Source organism: Mytilus trossulus, chromosome 9 (genome assembly GCF_036588685.1).
Source record: "Mytilus trossulus isolate FHL-02 chromosome 9, PNRI_Mtr1.1.1.hap1, whole genome shotgun sequence".
Taxonomy (NCBI): Eukaryota; Metazoa; Mollusca; class Bivalvia; order Mytilida; family Mytilidae; genus Mytilus; species Mytilus trossulus.
In genome coordinates, this window is record NC_086381.1 from 21,040,762 (window position 1) to 21,063,765 (window position 23,004).

The 23,004-nt window shown below is 33.3% G+C and overlaps 2 protein-coding genes across 2 annotated transcripts; one reads left to right on the forward strand and one right to left on the reverse strand.

Annotated features, from left to right (window-relative positions):
- Positions 1 to 4,307: 4,307 nt before the first annotated feature.
- LOC134685292 (small ribosomal subunit protein uS17-like) lies at positions 4,308 to 16,286 on the forward strand. Its single transcript, XM_063544915.1, has 4 exons — positions 4,308 to 4,417; positions 5,797 to 5,916; positions 13,656 to 13,861; positions 16,142 to 16,286. The coding sequence occupies exons 1-4, from the start codon at positions 4,406 to 4,408 to the stop codon at positions 16,263 to 16,265; spliced, it is 462 nt and encodes a 153-aa protein (XP_063400985.1). The 5' UTR covers positions 4,308 to 4,405; the 3' UTR covers positions 16,266 to 16,286.
- A 1,782-nt stretch (positions 16,287 to 18,068) lies between these two features.
- On the reverse strand, positions 18,069 to 20,281 carry LOC134684376 (uncharacterized). Its single transcript, XM_063543662.1, has 2 exons — positions 18,675 to 20,281; positions 18,069 to 18,135 (listed from the first exon to the last, which is right to left on the reverse strand). The coding sequence occupies exons 1-2, from the start codon at positions 20,279 to 20,281 to the stop codon at positions 18,069 to 18,071; spliced, it is 1,674 nt and encodes a 557-aa protein (XP_063399732.1).
- Positions 20,282 to 23,004: the final 2,723 nt, after the last annotated feature.

The window sequence follows — 23,004 nt, forward strand, 5'->3', positions numbered from 1 at the left end:
TTACGCATATTCATTAATATTTCATTCAAATCAACCCTTGTTGAATAAATTTCTACTTTTATAACCAAGTCGTAAATATCGAGAGTAATTGATTTCCATTAATTTGATGTGTTTTCAAGAGCTTTTGATTTTTGCCATTGGATAATAAATAATTTATAACTTAATAATATTAATTCAAAGCATGAAAACACATTTGTATATACATTACTAAATATATTTTTTATCCAAAACAGGAACTACACATTACACTGGTTTCCTTTGAATCTGGTTTTGTAACAATTGCAAATGTGAAATCATGTGTCTTTTTGAAATTCGTAGCAAACAACTTTTAATATTGTCTTTTTTATGATGTACATAGTTTTACATAATACTATTTTTATAGCATAGCAGGATATTTAAACCATAGATTTGGACATCTTTTTAATAAATATTTCAGAAAAAAATATATTTAGTAATGTATATACAAATGTGTTTTCATGCTTTCAATTAATATTATAAAGTTATGAATTATTCATTTATGAACATCTTCAAAATGTTATTTTTGATTGTACTGTATTTTTAATGCTTGATATTGTGATTTAATGATTTTAAATTATTATTAAGCTTTTTTATTCTCTACTAATCACATCGATGAACAGTTTTATTCAGTGCCGGCTAAATAGCAAATTTGCTATTTTGCCGGTGCCGGTCAAATAGCAAATTTGCTATTTAGCCGGTGCCGGTCAAATAGCCACTGCCAAGATTATATCCTACACAGCCATGTTCGGGAGAGAGTATCGCCTGCAAATTATCTTGGAGTTGCCATCAGCTCAGATTTAAATTGGAGCACCCATTTACATAACATCTGCCAAAAAGCAAATAAAAGATATAAAACTATTGGGTTCTTAAAAAGAAATCTAAACATCAACAACAAACCGGACTGTCGGAAAGAAAATGCATACAACACTATATAGAATGTGCAAGCGCAGTTTGTGACCCCTATCAACAAAACAACAAGAACAAAAATGAGTATGGTACAACGCAGAGGGGCTAGATGTGTTACCAACAAATACCGTAACACCTCATCAGTAGACACCATGATAAAGCAACTTGAGTGGCAACCATTAGAAGAGAGGAGGTCAACAACAAGGATGTGCATGATGTACAAAATTACTAATTGACTAGTTAATATAGATGCAACATCTATGCTTATTCCAATAAGCCGAGCATCAAGAACACCTCGTACTGGTTGTTTCCAGGTTCCTCTTTGTACAACTTATAAGGAAAATGTCATTTAATCCAAAATCCATACGGGAATGAAATGCCTTATCACTTTCCACTACCACCGCCCCGAGTCGTGAATGATTCAAGGCTAGGCTAAAAAAAATTTAGACAAAAACACTGTGTTTAAGATCGAGCGCCTGTATATAAGGATTTTAACCTTCACAAAATGTAACATAATATAATTAAATTTTCTTGGGACTTCATGCGCAACACACAGTGGCAAGATACTCAGACAGTTGATAGCGGCCGCTTAATTGGAAGAAGAAAAGACATATCTCGGGTCAAATATAAATTAATATGTTCCTGGGATTAAAAATCACATTTAACTTCATATTGCACATTCACTCTTTAAATGTTACAATAACAAAATTCTGGGCAAACCATCAGCTCTTTGTCTATTACATCAAATATGATTTATTACACATTTTTGCAACACTCATGACTCGTATAATTACATGAAAGTGCCACGGCGGTCGAGTATCTTTAAACTTTCTGGTCAGGCCGGGCATATTGCAATAACAGATATTTCAGAAACAAATATCCAATAATCTATAGTCTTGTTGTCAAAGAAATACACAAGTAAATTCACTAATCTATTTAATAAAATTCCATTCCGGACACTATTTACATAACATATAGTTTACAAAATGTATAGTTCATATATTCATTGGCACATTACTTTCACATATCACAAATGGATTTCATTACAATTCCGCATCAAAATCAGCAACAGTGTCCAATACTGTGCACACCACAGAAAAACGCCACATGCATAGTGTTCCAAACCACGCAACAGTCTGAGCGGACAAAATATCCAAAATACATACAGTTGAATAGTAATGACACAACTTTCTATGAATCTATAAAGTTCTCCAAAATAAATCGACTAAAAACTGCCCAGAATAATAAAATCCTTTTAACGTTTCATAATGTATAGTTCCTTTCTCATCTACAATTCTTCCTCCTTTAAATAACTTTTTACATTGTATTGTTCTTAAATGTCTTGCCTTCAATTCCCTCCAAACACTAAAACAGAAAGCTCTTATATACCTATGATCTCCAAATATTCTCCAACTGACCTAAATAATCTCCAAATATTCTCAAACTCTTTGTTTACAAAAATAAAACATATAAATCAAATAAAGGTGTTTACTATTTGACCTTGGAGAACATGCAATGCTAATCTCTTATAGCAGTATAGTAATGACTTTAACAGATGATAACCAAAACATTAATATGACAAAATTAAATACAGTGGACATAAAATTACACTTGTACAAAAGTTAATGCTGAGCATTATATTGTCCATTAGAGAACAACCGTACGGTGACCTATAAATGTTAATGTTTGTGTCATTTTGGTCTTTTGTGGATAGTTGCCTCATTGGCAATCATACCACATCTTCTTTTTCATATACAAGTCCCAGATAAGACCATTAGCTCTTAGTCTTTAACCTTAAATATGATTTATTACACATCATGGCAACACTCATGACTCGTATACATGAAAGTTAATGCTGAGCATTATTGTTAATTAAAGAACAACCATACAAGTCCCTGGTAAAACCATCACTAGAGTAAGTCTGCTCAGTTTGGGACCCTTACTTATAACAAGGCATAGACATCATTGGGCGGAGAGCCCAAATATAGAGAGGCTGTCCGTTTTTGTCGAGCATTAAAAAAAAGCGAGCTAGACATGGCAATCCTAAATCCTGTCAGCGTCGGCGATGGCGGCGTCCACAAATTTTTACTCTGTGGTTAAAGTTTTTTAAACTATCCTGGATGTGTACCAAACTAAGGCAGAAGCTTGTTTATGATCATAAGATATCATGATATCCAGAAGAAAATGATGTAAAAAAAATCCATTTATTCAGTATTTTACTTATAAATGGACTTAGTTTTTCTGCAAAGAAACATAACATTCACATAACTAGGTGGTTAAAGTTTTTAAAATTTTAATAACTTTCATGAACTATCCTGGATTTGTACTAAACTTGGACAGAACTGCGGCTTGTTTATGATCATGAGGTAGAATCCACAAGTAAATTTGTTCCAAAAAAAAATCCCTTTTTTTTCCGTATTTTACTCTTTTAAATGGACATAGTTTTTCTGTCATGAAACAACATTCACTTGAGATGTGGTTATTTTTTTTTTAATTTGAATAACTTCTTCATAGATACTAGCTTTTGATCATAAATAAGCTTCTGTCCAAGTTTGGAATAAATCAAGGGTAGTTTAAAAAAGTTATCAAAATTTCAAAAACTTTTACCACTGAGTGAATATTTGTGGATGCCGCCGCCGCCGCCGACAACGAAGGAATATAGGATCGCTTTGTCTCGCTAAGGAGACTCGAGGATACCGTCGGTGTGAAAAATTTCAGAAAAAAATTTAAACAATTTTTTTTTTCATTACAAATTTTACTTTTTACTTCTAGTTGTTACTTTATCATATGGTAAAAAAATCATTTAAAAAAAACTATTTGTTTTGGCCCCAGATGACTTTAAAAATGTATATATCATTATAAAAGCTCCAAATTATATCCCTTTGGTGCAAAAATGCCATTTTTTGGAGGAGGCATTAATATTGAAATATTTTTTAAACTCGGCATCGGTGAACTATATTATTTTCTATTTCAGGCTTTTTTTTTTCAAATAAGCTGTACTCAAACTAAACTATTGTAAAATTTGGACGATTTCTGTAATTTAGTTTTATTTTTTATTTCGATATAACCCGCTTTATTTGATCTTATTTCAATATTACATCTATTTGTCCTATTAGGGACGACCTCAAAGGTTCACTGTAGGATGAGGAAAAAAACTCTATACATAAACAGTATTTTCACTGACACCCCTGGCTAACCCACCCCTTGGCCTCTCTTAATTTAATGTGGCGGAAATTATTGACCAATAAAGATATAGATAAAATTGATGTCAATTAAACAAAACTTACAGCAATTTTGACCCCCATCCCAAACTATTTGAATTAAGTCTTTTATCCTTCATTGATTTTTTTATGTCGTCCCTTAGTTCAACAGAAATTCCTATAATGTAGCTTATTGGACGATGGTGCACCTAATTGGGAGGTAATACGAAACAGAAGTATAAATAAAAGCGCCCTCTTTCGGCCTTTTTCAACAAGCCAAGATGGCAGAACAGGTACAGTCCACATGGCCGTCAAAGAAATGTGTCTATTTGCACGTTTTCTACATATTATTCGTGTTTTATTAACAGTTTAATTACAATTAAAAAGTATGAATTATCAAAACATGAAATTGAACATTCTACAACAGAAGTAACGCATGTAAACTCAGTAAAGTTAAAGGAAACAAATAAAAGGGGGGTTGTTGGGGCACTAGTTCAAGTCTGTACACAAGTTTGTCCATCACTAAATATAGAACTGCGTTGCGCCGAAACTTCTTTAAATTAAAATCATTAGAATTTTATTAAGAACGAAATTTTCTTAAACCATGCATTATATCGTATTCTCAAAACTTGAAATTTCAGACAAAATGTCTTCCTCTTGCAATGTACAAAATTATACTATGACTATGTGGGGATGCCGTACACACGATTTAGAATAATTTTACACATAATACATAGATAATTGCTTTTATATTAAACTTTAATATGTATTTAATTATTTGCTATGTAGTCGCCAATACGGCAATAGCGTGTCAGCATAGGACCTGCAAGTTTACTGAAAATTATATTCATGAAAAGATAGTAAATGGGCTCAATCTTCTCAAAATGCAAACAATAAGGTGTCGGGCTTGTTTTGAATTGATTACATTAAATAATAAGTTGATTGGTTTATTGTGAAACACTAGTCCAAATAATTGACGTTTGGCAAGGCTATTTCTTTTTCTGGGACGCCTTCCTACAACGTCATAACGCCGAAGCCATTTTTTACGTCTGGAGTTAAAGAGCAAATTTTGGGGGAAACTTTGAAACCTAATTTTGACCAACAATTTTTATTGCCGGTTGAAAAAATTTACGTAGTTACAAAGCCCTACCTTTTTTGTGCTTATTGGTGTAAAATATTTCCAGAAATATCCAAAAGAAAGGATAAAACAAGATAAGATTCCATTTGAAGTGGGGGAATATTTATTTTGTTTGGCAAAGATTTCCCACAATTACCAACGGCACGTGACTTCGGGTGAATATAAAATTTGAAATCCAGTAAATTTTAATGGCTACGAATTTCCGGAACGTTCGATTTACATTATCCATAAATTCAGGTCTGTCAAATTTTATATTCAGTAGAAGTCACGTGCCGTTCTTACAAAAATTGCCAATCCTGCATCACGCTTAACCCACAATTGATCAAAACAATGAAAAGAATTTAGTCCTTCATTTACTAATCCCAAAGACACATTTTATAAATTTTCATTAGCAAAATATTAGGGATAAGTATTTTGAGAAACCTTTTGCTCTATAAAAAGCAATGATTCTATCATGCATCTTATATTTAACAACAATTCATACACTAGTAACAGTGGACTAATTTAAATGTAATTCAAATTTCTATTTAACAGACAGAAAGGTCGTTTCAAAAGCAGCACACAGTGTTTATGAACAAGAAGCAAGGTGCTGGAAAAAAGAAGACTCTTAGACATTATTTCAGTGTTGGTCTGGGGTTCAAAACACCCAGAGAGGTAAGAATGTTTACATGTACATTTATTGCAACCAAAAATTTACATTGTGCCAGTGTGTTGGGACTACAAAAAATTTATTCAGTCATCACAAGTACTTACAAGCCTAGTCCTTTGACCAATGTGAATGTGTTTTATTAAAGTTGATAACTTGACCAAATGGGACTACTTGAACTTCAAACACAATTGTTTTTGTTTGTACTTTACACTAGAACAAGCCTACACGGGAATAATGTCGGAATAATTCATGTCTATGGAAAAGTTTGAATAAAGCTGTAAATGATGTTTTATCACGATGGTCTACTGATATCATTGATGAGATGCCTTATGGCTTTTTTCTGATCCAGCTTTATTCAAAAGATTGCTAGACATCCATGCATATATACATGTACTTCACAGTTTTTGTACCTTTTTTCAAAACAAAGGGCTAAGAATAGATGTAAGAGGATGTGGTATGAGTGCCAATGAGACAAATCCGTTACAGACATGTTGGAACAACTAAAGTGAACACCACTTGAGAATAGAAGGAGAGGCGCTATCAATAGGGACTATCAATGCTGTATAAAATCAGGAGGTCATTGTTGCAGCCAGCCACAAACTCATTCCACCAAACCCCACTGTTAAATATTTGTATAGCACCTTTTTGTTTTTGTTTCATATTTAAAAAAATGTAAATAGTATTCATTTTGAGCTCACTGGCTTAAAAGAACATACTTTTCAATATTTTACCCCTTCAATAATTATTAGACTTTCTATTTTTCTTTTAGAACCAATTCAAGTCCAATTAAAAGCATTGAAATAAATGACTGTCATTTCATAGATATGTCTACAGTGTATTAAGTCTAGCTGTAAATGATGTTTTATCACGATGGTCTACTGATATCATTGATGAGATGCCTTATGGCTTTTTTCTGATCCAGCTATTAAATCATTCTAAATATAATCAAAATTTACCTTTGCATTGTTAGATTGATTACTTGAAGCCTTTAAAATCTGAGAACTTCCAATAAGGACTTGTAAATGTACATGTGTTCTGATGATCTTTCATTTCCCTATCAAATATATCTATATAAAAGTTTGATATTTTAACCTTCAACTAACCAAAAAATTAGTGTCATCTTGGAAACTTGTCTGAATGTAATCTCAAAATTTTATGTTGTAACAATATTTATTTATTTTTTTTAATATTTAGTTCACCGTCTCAAAAAAACATACTTCTCAATATTTTAACCCCATTGGCCTGAGTTCGTGAAATCTTTTTTTCCCTGGTGGTCCTTGAAGAAAATCTGCTGGTCCTCACTATTAACTCCATTGAAAAATACTAAAATTGTGTCAGTCCTATGCAATATTTTGGTGGTAAAATCCTGAGATCCACCACTTTTCACGAACTAGCTGTAAATGATGTTTTATCACGATGGTCTACTGATATCATTGATGAGATGCCTTATGGCTTTTTTCTGATCCAGCTAATATTAAATCATTCTTAATATATATAAAATATAATTTGAAGTTTCCCTGTGCATTGTTAGATTGATTTATTGCTGCCTTTAAAATCTGAAAACTTCCACTAAGGGTTTGTGTTCTGATTATCTTTCAGTTTCCTTTCAAATTTATCTGTATAAAAGTTTGATATTTTTATACCTTCAACTAACAAAAGCACTCATGTTAGCTTTGAAACTTCTCTGAATAAAGTCTTGACTTGTTATCTTGTAATCATATTTCTTGACATTTGCCTTATTATATGACATTATCTGAGTAGATCTATATTAATAAAAACAAAAAACGTAAAAAGTATTCATTTTTAGCCCCTTGGCCCAAAAGAACATACTTTTCAATATTTTACCCCTTCAATAATTTTTAGATTTTCTATTTTTCTTTTAGAACCAATTTAAGAAGTCCAATTAAAAGCATTGAATAAATGACTGTCACTTCATATGTCTAGAGTGTGATTAGTCTAGCTGTAAATGATGTTTTATCACGATGGTCTACTGATATCATTGATGAGATGCCTTATGGCTTTTTTCTGATCCAGCTATTAAATCATTCTAAATATAATCAAAATTTACCTTTGCATTGTTAGATTGATTACTTGAAGCCTTTAAAATCTGAGAACTTCCAATAAGGACTTGTAAATGTACATGTGTTCTGATGATCTTTCATTTCCCTATCAAATATATCTATATAAAAGTTTGATATTTTAACCTTCAACTAACCAAAAAATTAGTGTCATCTTGGAAACTTGTCTGAATGTAATCTCAAAATTTTATGTTGTAACAATATTTATTTTTTTTTTTTAATATTTAGTTCACCGTCTCAAAAAAACATACTTCTCAATATTTTAACCCCACTGGCCAGAGTTCGTGAAATCTTTTTTTCCCTGGTGGTCCTTGAAGAAAATCTGCTGGTCCTCACTATTACCTCCATTGAAAAATACTAAAAATGTGTCAGTCCTATGCAATATTTTGGTGGTAAAATCCTGAGATCCACCACTTTTCATGAACTAGCTGTAAATGATGTTTTATCACGATGGTCTACTGATGTCATTGATGAGATGCCTTATGGCTTTTTTCTGATCCAGCTAATATTAAATCATTCTGATTAAAATCAGTCACTGTGCACTATTCGATTTTCAATGTACAAATGTATTTGTTGCAGTCTGAAAAATTTGAGAACTTTCTATATTTTAACCTTATTTCTTGAATTTTTGTTATATTATGGACTGACCTGATTTTAAACATTCCATAATGAATAAACAGCATTTTTGCATTGTTTTATTCAGTTGAAGCTCACCTGGCCAAAGAGAATATACATCTCAATATTTTATCCCTTCTTTAATTTTTAGGTTTCCTGTTTCTCATTTCCGACCATTCCAACAAGTCTTAACCAAAGAGATTAGTATAGCTGTAAATGATGTTTTATCACGATGGTCTACTGATATCATTGATGAGATGCCTTATGGCTTTTTTCTGATCCAGCTAATATTAAATCATTCTGATTAAAATCAGTCACTGTGCACTATTAGATTTTCAATGTACAAAATGTATTTGTTGCAGTCTGAAAAATTTGAGAACTTTCTATATTCTTACCTTGTTTCTTGAAATTTTTCTTATTTTATGAACTGACCTGATTTAATCGGATGAATAATAATATTCTTACATTGTTTATTCATTTTAAGCTCACCTGTCCAAAAAGAATATACGTTGATGAATAAACAGTACATGTATTCTTATATTGTTTTATTCATTTTAACCTGACCTAGCCACTATGAATATACATCTCATCCATTCACAATATTTTATCCCTTCTTTAATTTTAAGATTTCCTATTTCTCATTTCGGACCATTAGGAGAAGTCTTAACCAAAGATATTTGTGTAGCTGTAAATGATGTTTTATCACGATGGTCTACTGATGTCATTGATGAGATGCCTTAAGGCTTTTTTCTGATCCAGCAACAAAATCATTCCTACTTTAATTAGAACTCTAAATGTGCACTGGTAGCTTTAACTTGCCGCCTTTAAAATTAGAACTTGGAAAAAGGGGTTTGGTTCAGATTTCCCATTTCTCGTTTCTTGTCATAGTTAAGAAGTCTGAATAAAAGAAATAAAAATGATTTCATATGTCTACAGTGTATTAAGTTGAGCTGTAAATGATGTTTTATCACGATGGTCTACTGAAATCATTGATGAGATGCCTTATGGCTTTTTTCTGATGCAGCAATAAAATCATTCCTATTTTAATTAAAACTTTAAATGTACACTGGTAAATTTGATTGTTGCAGCCTTTAAAATTAGAACTTCGAAAAAGGGGTTTGGTTCAGATTTCCCATTTCTCGTTTTTAGCTCACCTGGCCCGAAGGGCCAAGTGAGCTTTTCCCATCACTTTGCGTCCGGCGTCCGTCGTCCGTCGTCGTTAACTTTTACAAAAATCTTCTCCTCTGAAACTACTGGGCCAAATCAAACCAAACTTGGCCACAATCATCATTGGGGTATCTAGTTTAAAAAATGTGTGGCGTGACCCGGTCAACCAACCAAGATGGCCGCCAGGGCTAAAAATAGAACATAGGGGTAAAATGCAGTTTTTGGCTTATAACTCAAAAACCAAAGCATTTAGAGCAAATCTGACATGGGGTAAATATGTTTATCAGGTCAAGATCTATCTGCCCTGAAATTTTCAGATGAATCGGTCAATCGGTTGTTGGGTTGCTGCCCCTGAATTGGTAATTTTAAGGAAATTTTGCTGTTTTTGGTTTTTATCTTGAATATTATTATAGATAGAGATAAACTGTAAACAGCAATAATGTTCAGCAAAGTAAGATCTACAAATAAGTCAACATGACCAAAATGGTCAGTTGACCCGTTTAGGAGTTATTGCCCTTTATAGTAAATTTTTAACCATTTTTCGTAAATTAAAGTAATCTTTTACAAAAATCTTCTCCTCTGAAACTACTGGGCCAAGTTAATCCAAACTTGGCCACAATCATCTTTGGGGTATCTAGTTTAAAAAATGTGTGGCGTGACCTGGTCAACCAACCAAGATGGCCGCCACGGCTAAAAATAGAACATGGGGGTAAAATGCAGTTTTTGGCATATAACTCAAAAACCAAAACCTTTTGAGGAAATTTGACATGAGATAAAAATGTTTATCAGGTCAAGATCTATCTGCCCTGAAATTTTCAGATGAATCAGTCAATTGGTTGTTGGGTTGCTGCTCCTGAATTGGTAATTTTAAGGAAATTTTGCTGTTTTTGGTTTTTATCTTGAATATTATTATAGATAGAGATAAACTGTAAACAGCAATAATGTTCAACAAAGTATTATCTACAAACAAGTCAACATGACCGAAATGGTCAGTTGACCTGTTTAGGAGTTATTGCCCTTTATAGTCAATTTTTAACCATTTTTTCGTAAATCTTAGTTATCTTTACAAAAATCTTCTCCTCTGAAACTACTGGGCCAAATTAATCCAAACTTGGCAACAATCATCTTTGGGGTATCTAGTTTAAAAAATGTGTGGCGTGACCAGGTCAACCAACCAAGATGGCCACAAAGGCTAAAAATAGAACATAGGGGTAAAATGCAGTTTTTGGCTTATAACTCAAAACCAAAGCATTTAGAGCAATCTGACTTGGGGTGAATTTGTTTATCAGATCAATATCTATCTGCCCTGTAATTGGAAGATGAATCTGACAACCTGTTGTTGGGTTGCTGCCCGTGAATCGGTAATTTTAAGGAAATTTTGCTGTTTTTGGTTATTATCTTGAATATTATTATAGATAAAGATAAACTGTAAACAGCAATAATGTTCAGCAAAGTAGGATCTATAAATAAGTCAACATGACCGAAATGGTCAATTGACCCCCTAAGGAGTTATTGTCCTTTATAGTCAATTTTTAACAATTTTCATAAAATTTTAAATTTTTAATTAACATTTCCACTGATACTACTGGGCCAATTTCAATATAGATAGAGATAATTGTAAGCAGCAAGACTGTTTAGTAAAGTAAGATTTAAAAACACATCACCATCAACAAAACACAATTTTGTCATGAATTCATCTGCTTCCTTTGTTTAATATTCACATATACCAAGGTGAGCGACACAGGCTCTTTAGAGCCTCTAGTTTGTCATAGTTAGAAGTCTGAATAATAAAAATAAGAATAAAAATAACTTTTTTATTTTTATATGCCCATATTGCATTTAGTCTAGCTGTAAGGCCACTTTTTTTTTATTAGTTGGTTTACGGATCCGCCGACCCTGTTTTTCACGATATTGAAATAAAAATAAAAACGATTTTGAAGATTTTTTTTAATTCCGCCGACCTTTTTCAGTTTGAAGAAGTACAAATAAAAATAAAAACATGATTAAAAAAGACCGGTCTTTCTTCTTCCAGTCGGAATACCCTCGGAGTGGATTCGGAAATCCCGTGCGGTTCCCTGTTCAGTGAACGTTTCATGATGATCTAATGTGGTGAAAAGGAACCAGTTGAAAGGCGGTTCCCTGTTCAGTCAACGTTTCATCATGATTTAATGCGGTGAAAAGGAACCAGTTGAAAATGGAGGCAACTTCCAAGCAAGGACCGAAGCTAATAAACTCGGCAATCAATGTTACACGCAGGACATCGGGAAAGTTCGGAGAGCCGACAACCTTGCTTCAGAAGTTGAAATGGAGAACCAGATACGACAGATACGATTTTAATATTGTTGCCTTGGAGAATTTCGGTGTAAATCTAACGGTTGAACAAAATAAACATCGCAGTCATGAATAATAAAAATGAAAATTATTTTTGAGATGGTTTGGGAAGTTTGGTTTAAAAGGTCGAACAACCACTAACTTGAAACCCTGTTTTAGACAGTCAGTGAGGTTGACGGCAGGTCAACTTTGGTTCAAGTGTTGATCAGAAAGTCTGAAACCCGTCGAAAGGGGTTGTTTTAGTTTCTTGAGGATTGAGCTCCATTTGTCATTACATATATGAGGTATTAGTCCAAATAATTATGACGTCTGGCAAGGCTTTCTGGCATCCAAGATTTGTTACAAATAGCCTTGCCAGACGTCACTCAAGGGAAGAATCTTTTAACTTGCTGCCAGGGATGGGTGTCTGATTAATTGGCCTTATTATATAAATACCTAAATACCATCCCACCGTACCCATTAAGATTTAATGGAACAGAGATGGGATATGGTGAACAGTGTAAAATAGCATAAAAAGCCAAAGAAGGACATGTTTTCATGTACCACATATGAAGGCATATGACATGCAGAGCACATATGGTATTTCCTCAATAAGATAGTATTTTCTTATGAGGAATTTTGTCACTCCCTGATCTAAATTTGATAAATAAATACACAGAACAAAGAGAAATGCAATCGGTAAAGACACATCCCTTTCATCAGGGACATGCTTTCATCAATCTACATTGACATTGGACTCCTTGTAACACATTAAATTTAAATTAAAACAGCAAGAATCAATACCAAATTATGAAACGATCTGCATACATGTTTAGTACAAAATGCATAATACTATCATATCTATCTATCTATCTATCTTCCCGTCAAGGAGTGGACTCATTTTTGAGTGTATATACTCCAGCGATTATATTACTATTATATAGAGTAATGTCATTGTTTGTTTCTCTCCATTTTTGGTTAAAAAAAAACAGTATTCATTCCAATTTTTATTTTTATTTATTTTTCGACCTCCTACCCTACATTTTTTCATTGTTTTTATTTTTATTTTTTTTTCGACCTCCTACCCTTCCTTTTTTAAGAAGTATCCCGTAAACCAACTAATAAAAAAAAAGTGGCCTAAATGATGTTTTATCACGATGGTCTACTGATAACATTGATGAGATGCCTTATGGCTTTTTTCTGATACAGCACCAAAATCATTCCTATTTATAAACCTAACTTTAAATGTACACTGGTAATTTTGATTGTTGCAGCCTTTGAAATTAGAACCTAGAATAAGGGAGTGGGATCACATATCCCATTTCTGTTTTTTTAGGAGTGAATAAAAGAAATAAAATTAAAAAAAAAAAAATGACTGTCATTTCATATTTCTACAGTGTATTAAGCCTAGCTGTAAATGATGTTTTTTCACGATGGTCTACTGAAATCATTGATGAGATGCCTTATGGCTTTTTTTCTGATCCAGCTATTAAATTTATCGCTTACCAGTCGTCATTATGAATATTAAATTGATAAAACATTTTAATCCTATAATGTATAAACTTTCATTTCAGGCTATTAATGGAACCTACGTTGACAAGAAGTGTCCATTCACTGGTAATGTTCACATTAGAGGAAGAATCCTGTCAGGTGTTGTCCTCAAAATGAAGATGATGAGGACCATCGTCATCAGAAGAGATTATCTTCATTACGTCAAGAAGTACAACAGATTCGAAAAGAGACATAAGAACATGTCTGTCCATTGTAGTCCAGCTTTCAGGTATGCTAAGCTTTTCTTGCTGGATCTTTTTGTTATGTACACTTTATTCTTGAGAGAGCAGACAGTTAACCATTACAGTAAACATTATTTGCACAGACATCACATTTGATATAAATACATCCTCTTTATAGACTTGCAGTATTACAAATATTGCCTTATTTCCTTATTCAATCAATTGATTTTGTGCCATCTTGATTAATAAAATGGCTATATGACTTGTATGCCAATGAGGAAAATTCTTGTCAGAACTGTGAAGAAAACGCACGTCAGTCTGAGGCATATTTTAGCTACATAAAAGTAGTCCTTGAAATTTCATGATATTAGTTCTATGATTTTCTCTCTATATGCACATCACCAAAAGTGAGGGGGGATAGGAGGGGTCCTGATCCCAAAATCCCGGGCTTAAAAATACGGAATCCAGAGGTCCCCAAATCTGAAAAAAGAATTCACAGATCCCGAAACGGTAAATTCCGAAATCCCAAGCTTAAAAACACCCGATTATTTGCACAGACAACACATTTGATATAAATACATCCTCTTTATAGACTTGCAGTATTACAAATATTGCCTTATTTCATTATTCAATCAATTGATTTTGTGCCATCTTGATTAATAAAATGACTCTGCAACTTGTATGCCAATGAGGAAAATTCTTGTCAGAACTGTGAAGAAAACGCACGTCAGTCTGAGGCATATTTTAGCTGTTAAAGAAGTCATTGAAATACAATAAATAATTAATTGTATAATGACATTAGTTCTATGATTTTTCTCTCTATGCACATCACCAAAACTTGTTATAACATTCATTTTCAAGCAAGATAGAATGAACCCCCTTTTCCTATATATATATGCATCTTCCAATTTATCATGCTTATACAACATATTTTATCAACCTATACTGTCTTCATGCAGACACAGGTCATACTCTCATTTGTAGAAAATTTTGTCTGTATTGGAAATTAACTAGCTTTTGGGCCCATGACCAAGCCTGTAGATATCATAAAGTCCTGACTTTTTGGTTACACAATGCAAAAGTACAAAATTTAAGATAAAGATAAATATATAAGCTTTCCTTCCTAATTCAAGCATTTGATTACATGTAATCATGTTTATAGAGTTGATTAACTTGTGTGCCAATGAGGAAATATTTTTTCTGAACTATGAAGAAAACGCACGTCAGTCTGAGGCATATTTTAGTTGTAAAAGTAGACATTGAAAGACTAGTTATTCTGTTATCAATAGCCAGTCAACAGAGGTTGTGAGTTCGAACCATGCTTATGTGGGTGCACTTGACTCCAATCTAAATCGACTAGTATTGTCAGTTTTCCTATAGGTTTGGTTTTCCCCTGGCACTATGGGCTTCATTCACTTATTAAAATAACTGCTAAGAAATAGCCCAAATGTGGTGCTTAAAAGTGGTGTTAAAACACCAACAATCAATCTATCTTATACATTTTGTGAATTAATAAGGCAAAAGACATGAATTTCTTTTTCTTCCTCCTTACCTATCCTATACCTATTCCACATATGATATGAATAGGTATTGTTGAGCACCATATAATTCCATGGATAATTAGTCTTGACAATGAACTTTTGTGGCCTTGGACCTAATCCTCATTTTTTTGGAAAATTTGTCTATGTTCTATTGGGATATACATTTAGTTCTAAAATATTTAAATATAACTTGTGTGCCAATGAGGAAAATTATTTTCAGAACTGTGAAGAAAACGCACGTCAGTCTGAGGCATATTTTGGCTGAAAAAGCAGATATTTTAGTTCACTTGTATTATTCTCATTCTAAACATTTATGGCCAAGGGTAAAGACAGTCTTTACAAGTCCAGAATTAAAAACGAATATATATAAGTTATAAACCATGCCTTCCTAATTTAAACAAGATTTTTGTCCATCAATGGTTAAAGAATAAAATATAATTTCTATGCCAATGAGGAAAATTCTATTCAGAACTGTGAAGAAAACGCACGTCAGTCTGAGGCATATTTTAGCTGAAAAAGAAGAGATTTTAATTCTAGAATTTCCTCACTATGAACATCTACCAACTGGCTATAACATTCAATTTTTCCCCTTTATTTTGTTTTCAAGTTAAGTATAAATAAATTGCAAATGTCTTTGATGTAAATTTACAGGCTTATTTTAATAAATAAAAAAAAAAAACACATTGGCTATTGATGTGCTAAATTTCATGCACTCTTTTGAACTAGATATAGATATGTATTTGTGATGATTGGTTAAAAAAAATATGTATTTTTTTTATTTTGCAGAGATCTGATTGTTGGAGATGTTGTCACAGTAGGAGAGTGCCGACCTCTGAGTAAAACTGTACGATTCAATGTTATTGGTATCAAGAAGACAGGTTCATCCAAAAAAGGATTCAGAAAATTCTAAATAAAAAAAAATGGACATGTATTTATATTATTGTCTTAAATTGCCATCACTAGAAAGAAAGAAAAATATCAAACCTTGGTAACTCAGGAAAGTTCTATATAACTGCATGATTCTGCCAACACTTGCTTGGTGATAACATTGTGATAGCATCCTTATTGTCAGTTCATCAACATAATTTGCAAAGTGCAGCTAAACAAACAAATCTTGTTGGGCTCAGTGTATTTATTAATTTTTCGGTGATTCAGGAAAACTACCATTTTACATGGATATTTGGATTTCATGGTTTTTGTCAAATCTCTGCATTCAAAGCTTATTGATAATTGTTTAATCAGTTAACATTTGAATTCATAGTTCAGCAGTTTCCACAAAACCCATGAAAATGGTATCCAACGAATAATAATGAATCCACAATATTAGTCCTACAAGAGATAGCTAAAGCTCCATGTCCAAAGAAAGTATTCTACACTTGCCTGATGCCTTCTGCTTATGATGTGTTTTCCTGTTATGGGGAAATAAAGTCTTGCATAGAGCCGATTCCTTGTCCCAGATTGGTTTTATATTTGCATTAAGTTTTTGACTTGGAAAATATTATGGTCTCTAGCAACACTAAATGTTGATCTTTTCTTTTTTTAATCTGCCCCTATAATGACATTAATGATACCAATTTTCCTGCACCAGATGCGCATTATGACCATACATGTCTCTTCAGTGATGCTCGTGGCCAAAATATTTGTAATCCAAAGCTAATTTAAAAGATAAAGAGCTATAGTCTAATAGGTCCAAAAAGTATAGCCAAATTCAGAAAGAAATCCGAGCTTTGCATGAGGGAGATACATTCTATAAAAGTTAATTATTTATTCAAGGTACTTTTCTATGCTGTTGTTAAATCAATTTGGTCCAGATATTCATTACCAATAGGTTTTAAACTTTTTTAAGATAAGTGCCAAACAATGGTTTTGACCTATATTTTGTGGTTTACTGGTCATACAATAACTTCAACTGTACTAAATCTAGTTTTATTGCACCATATGAGTATTTCAAAATTTCAGGACGCTTCAGTGCTGTTGGAGGCTAAAATACCTGAAGTCCTGAACATAAGGCAAATATAAAACCAATTCAGGACAAAGAATAGACTTTATGCATGACTCCATTTCCCCTAAACATGAGTAGAGGCAAAAAACAGAAGAGCATTTAGGGGCAGTGATCAATCTTCAAAGGCCTTGGTTTTCCCTAAGAGAAGTAAAAATTATGTTATATAAATGAGAGATTGCTATGATTGCCAATGAGATACTTTCTCCACCATTTGACGTCGAGGTTTACAGCTATTGTTCACTGTAAGCCATCAACAAGGAGTAAAACCCATATTGCATAGTTCTTGTGATTTACATACACCCATTTATAGTAATGGATATAAATAGATAAGAACTCTCCATCCAAGTCATAATTTGTAAAAGTAGGCCAAAGTTAGGTCTTCAACACAGAACTTGCACTGATATAGCTATAAAGCTATAAAGGGCCACAAAAAATGATTTGGTGGAAAACCAATGGTTTTATCTATGAAAAACAAGAATCATTTATCAACCACAGGTTCCTTACCAAGGACATGTGAAAGGGAATGCCATAGCAGATGCTTTTTCATGTGGGAAGGATTGTCTTCAATTCATAAAATGGGATTTACATTTTATAATAGCAAATATGTTGTTTCAAACGTTGCAGGACATCTGTTTTAGTGCTCGAGCTTCAGTGAACTTGGTATTTGGATCTCATGGACTGGGAGACATGGCAGTTTCAGTAGATATATTGTCAATGAGTTGCTATGAATTCTTTTGCTGTTGCATTTTCTTCAGGCATAATGATCAGAGAATTAACTCTGGAAGGGAAAAGTTTCATGTTTACTAATATTAGCACAATGTTGCCTCGAAAGTGATGATTAAACTACATAATATGAGAGTTCTTAAAAGCTTATGACTTTTAATGTCTAAAAACATATACTACAAAAGGACCCCCCTCTTAACAAAAAACCAACACAGGCTATAATCATTTCAAACCAGCAAAAAAATCAGTACACAAATAGTTAAAAATGCAAGGTATATTACTTGACAGCTGACGTGTTCGGATTTAGCACCAGTTTTATATTAATGTTAACATTATATTCAGTGAAAACTATTTTTCCCCAAGTCCTAAGGCTGCGACACAGACGAACATAAACTGAACTGAATGGATCTATATTCTGCCATTGAGGCCCTTCATAAAACAAATATATGTTGGTTGACAATTAGAAGAACTGTGAACTCACAACACTGTTTGATTTAGCCAAAAATGGGTGGATAAAAAAAACCGAACCGTGATGACACCGACTACTGAACAAAAAAATTATCAACATTTTAATGTTTCATTTCATAAATATACAATAAACCTTTTTCGTTTGCAAAATTAAGTCGTTTTCTTGTTCTGTCGAACGAAAGTGCTCTAGGTAATGTCATCCGAAGTTTTTTTTCTGTAATTATTTGTCTGTGTTGTGCGCCATCTGATGATAATACAAGCACGTTTAAGGTACGACCACCTGCAACATATACATTTCCCCTTCCATCAACCCCGATCCCGTACGGTTCTTTCAAAATATCTTCATTTTTGAATTCCCATTTAATAACACCGTTCATATCGCAACACAATACTCTATTGTTTGAGGAGTTTGTGATGTATATGTTACCATTGTATTCATCTATAAATGCCCCCTCACTAATTTCACAACGGATGATGTCTAATGGCTTAAGTGTAACTTTATTCAACATCTGAATACCCTTTCCTTTGATGGCAACAAACAAAAGTTCTTCATTAGATGTTATTCCGTATGATTGTCCTGAAAGTTTAATAAACTTGATAAATTTTCCTAAACTGATATCTACGATGCTTATACCATGTTTCTTTTTATTTCCTGACGTAATAGCAACAGTTGTATCACTAAGAAGCACTATATCGAAAACACCGAACGATTTCAGTGAAATTATAAATTTCTGTGACCCATTACTTGTAAGTAACATAATTTCACTTGTCTCCTGGCAAGTGAAGATGTATTCATCTTGAACAGTTACACACACGCCAGAAATACTTGAAAGCATGCCGGTAATATTTAAAGCGGTAACATACTCTGGTTGTATATTTCTTATTGATAATAAATTTGGTGAAATCATCACTTGTGCTTGTTTTTGTTGCTTTCTATCGATTTTCACATTACTTGACCTCGAAAGCATCGTTACCGAGCCTAAACTTTTAATATTTAGAAACTCTGGATGAATAATACATTCAATATACGTTTTTTTTAAGTTGATATCAATAAAAGACTGAAGAAATTCTTCATGTTGAGCCAGTTGAGTTTGTGCATTTTTCATTTTCATAAAAGTCTGCAATTCTGAGGCATTCTTTTTCATATAAACAAGAGCAGTATACATTTCATTTACGTCTACCATATTTTGACCAATTTGTTGTACAAGTTGATTAAGTCTTTTAGTTTCGTTACTTTCAGCTTCTTTTAGTTCATCTAGCATTTGTTTTTCTATGTCATCTAGATGACCAACAATCTTTCTTCGTATAGCAATAATATCTTCTGCAAAATTTCGTCTCTGTTCTGCTATATCTAAAATGTTCTTTTCTTTTTCACTCTTTATCGCCTTTAAATTTTCTTCCAACTCTTGCAGTGATTGTATAATGACCTGCAATCCATCGGATCCTTTAACGTTTGAAATAGCATCTTCTAAAGGGACAATATCACAGCACCCATTATGTTTCTTTATACATTGTTTGCAAAGTGGACAGTCGTGATTTATACAGAATGATGAATACTCGCAAATATGATTGGAACAATCACAGTATTCTTTTATATCAGAAATTTTTGAATGTTTCTCTTTTTGGTCGATAGAAATTGATTTTAAATGGCTGCTTGGTACTTCCTCACATGCTGTGCTGTTTGATGTCTTTGATGGAAGAACTTCCTCGCATGCAGTGGTGCTTGTTGCCATTTCAGACAGATTGCTTTTGTTTTCTGAAAAGATTTTGAAATGCATTATGTTACAGTGGGTTAATACTGATATGCTTAGTTTAATGACTCATGATTTTCAACAACAAAAATACGTTTGATGTTTCAAGCTATTTCAAGCATCAGGGAAATTGCGCATGTGCTTGTGTAGTTAAACGATATTTAGTTGATCCTGGTCTTGTGAATCTCTTTGTAGGTCGAACGTTTTTCTCATCGACAATGATTTAAATGATCGATCTTTTACGTTGCTGTACATAAGCAGGATTTTTATCAAGCAGGTAATGAAGTTATCCCTCGAAACCGTGATGGAGCCTATTATTGTTTCTCCGAACCCACTGAATATAAAATCTGTATAAAATACTTGCATACATTATTTAGCCACACACAACATTGGATAAATAATATAAATAGTACGTGAAGGCCTTACCTGGCTATATATGTCTTTTAGATTACACAGCTCAAATCGAACCTGTATGTGATTACAGATTTTTCTCAAGTCAGGCATGAAAAAGTCTAGAGGGTCGGACCTATAATATAACAAACACAGAAAAACACGGAAGTTCAACTCCAAATATTAACTATAAATATGGATTGAAATATGTTCCATATTCACCTGTGTTACACACGAACGTTTTTTAAATGATTTAAACTAAATACGCTGAGTATATATATACGGTTTGTTGACTGGTAACCATTGGATTTGATGATGGTGACAAAGATCCTTTTAGTAATCAATTGGGGGGAAAATAACCGATTTCTGGAATCTAGATAGCTAAAAGTAAAATGTCGGCTCTCTCAGCAAACATGTTCGACATGTTGCCATGAAGTAAAGCGCTATCTTATTTCCACAGGGAAATATTCATACCATAGATAGTTATATTGAATGCGGCGCATGCAATGTTATCATGACTTCATTAGAATACTGAGTCTCATACATTTTCTTGTTTGTATTGCTTTGTCAGTTAAAATTGTATCTCGTTGTCTGTTTGGCCTTTCCTGGTATATTGTTGTATATAATATGATAAACAAACAGGCCTATACATGATCATACATCAACGCAAAGAAAACTAAATCAATGAGGCTAAATACAAACCAGCAAGATTGTCTTAAGATCGACGACTCTACTGTTAAAGATATACAACAATTCACCTATCTTGGAAGTATTGTCAGTACATCAGGAGGCACAGACGAAGACATATCGGCAAGAAAAAAGAAAGCACAACAGGTATTTTCCATGCTTAACCCTATTTGGAGGAGTAATGCTTTAAGAACTAGCACAAAGTTTAGGATATTTACCACCAATGTCAAATCTGTACTCTTATAAGGATCAGAAACCTGGAGAGAAACAGCTGCATCCATGAAATCTATCCAGACTTTTGTCAATAAATGTCTGAGAAACATCCTCAACATCAGATGGCCAAACAAAATATCCAACAATGAGCTATGGAGAAGAACAAAACAACAGCCAACAACCCAGACAACTAGAGCAAGAAAGTGGAAGTGGATCGGACTTACCCTCAGAAAAAAGACACACACATTACCAAGCAAGCCCTGAAATGGAACCCCCAAGGACATCGAAAAAGGGGAAGGCCAACAAACACCTGGCGCAGGGGACTAACAACCGAGCTGAGTAAAATTGGGATGACCAGGAAAGAAACAAAACGAACAGCCTTGGACAGGAAGAAATGGAGAGAAACTGTAGGCGCCCTATGTCCCCCTTTGGACGAAGTGGATTTAGTCAAGTAAGTCAATATGATAATAACGATTAAACCATTTTTATTTTAATCGTAGACTGTAAATTTTAAAAAGTTTTTTTTGTTAGAAAGCTCCCAGAATGGAAATAGTCTTTTAACATATTATAAGGTAGTAAGTATTTATGTCTATCTAAGAATATCTACATACTATCTGTTTATCATTTTAAATTAATGGTGTGAAAATCCCGCGCCTCATCTTTAACCAGTGAATGGACATCACCTTTCACAGATTCTTCAAAACATAATGGCACTGTGGACTTTCCTATTTTACTTTTTGATCAGAACTGCTTCTGGGGTTGTGAGCTCCAACTACTTCTAGCGTAATAAGATATGTTGATATTTATACGTTGTAACCCTTAGACTTAGATAATTGAGAATAAAACAACTTCGTCCTGCTTCTGATATATCATTATTGTTGAAAATCTCGACATAGAGATAGTGACTGGGAAGCGAAGGTGTTAACATACTTATTAAACGCTTAATACTGCAGAAGGGAGAAGAACTGGATGCTTCATTCTTTGTCATTAGATGCCTTATCTTATGAAGTTCGACTGCCATGTGTCCATTGTCCTTGCCCTTATTTTCATGGTTCAGTGAACAAAGTTAAGATTTTTAACATTCTTTATCAAGTTCATTCTTATTATTATTAACAGGATAACTTTATTTGGTAGGTGCGTTCCTTGCAAGGTTCCCATGTCTGACATGTATGTCAGACAGTTTTCACTTGACCTAGGTTTAGGTGAAGTTTTATGTTTTGGTCTGTTTTTCTAATACTAAAATTGAGAATGGAAATGGTGAATGTGTCAAAGAGATAACAACCCGACCAAATAAAAAAACAACAGCAGAAGGTCACCAACAGGTCTTCAATGTAGCGAGAAATTCCCGCACCCGGAGGCGTCCTTCAGCTGGCCCCTAAACAAATATATACTAGTTCAGTGATAATGAACGCCAA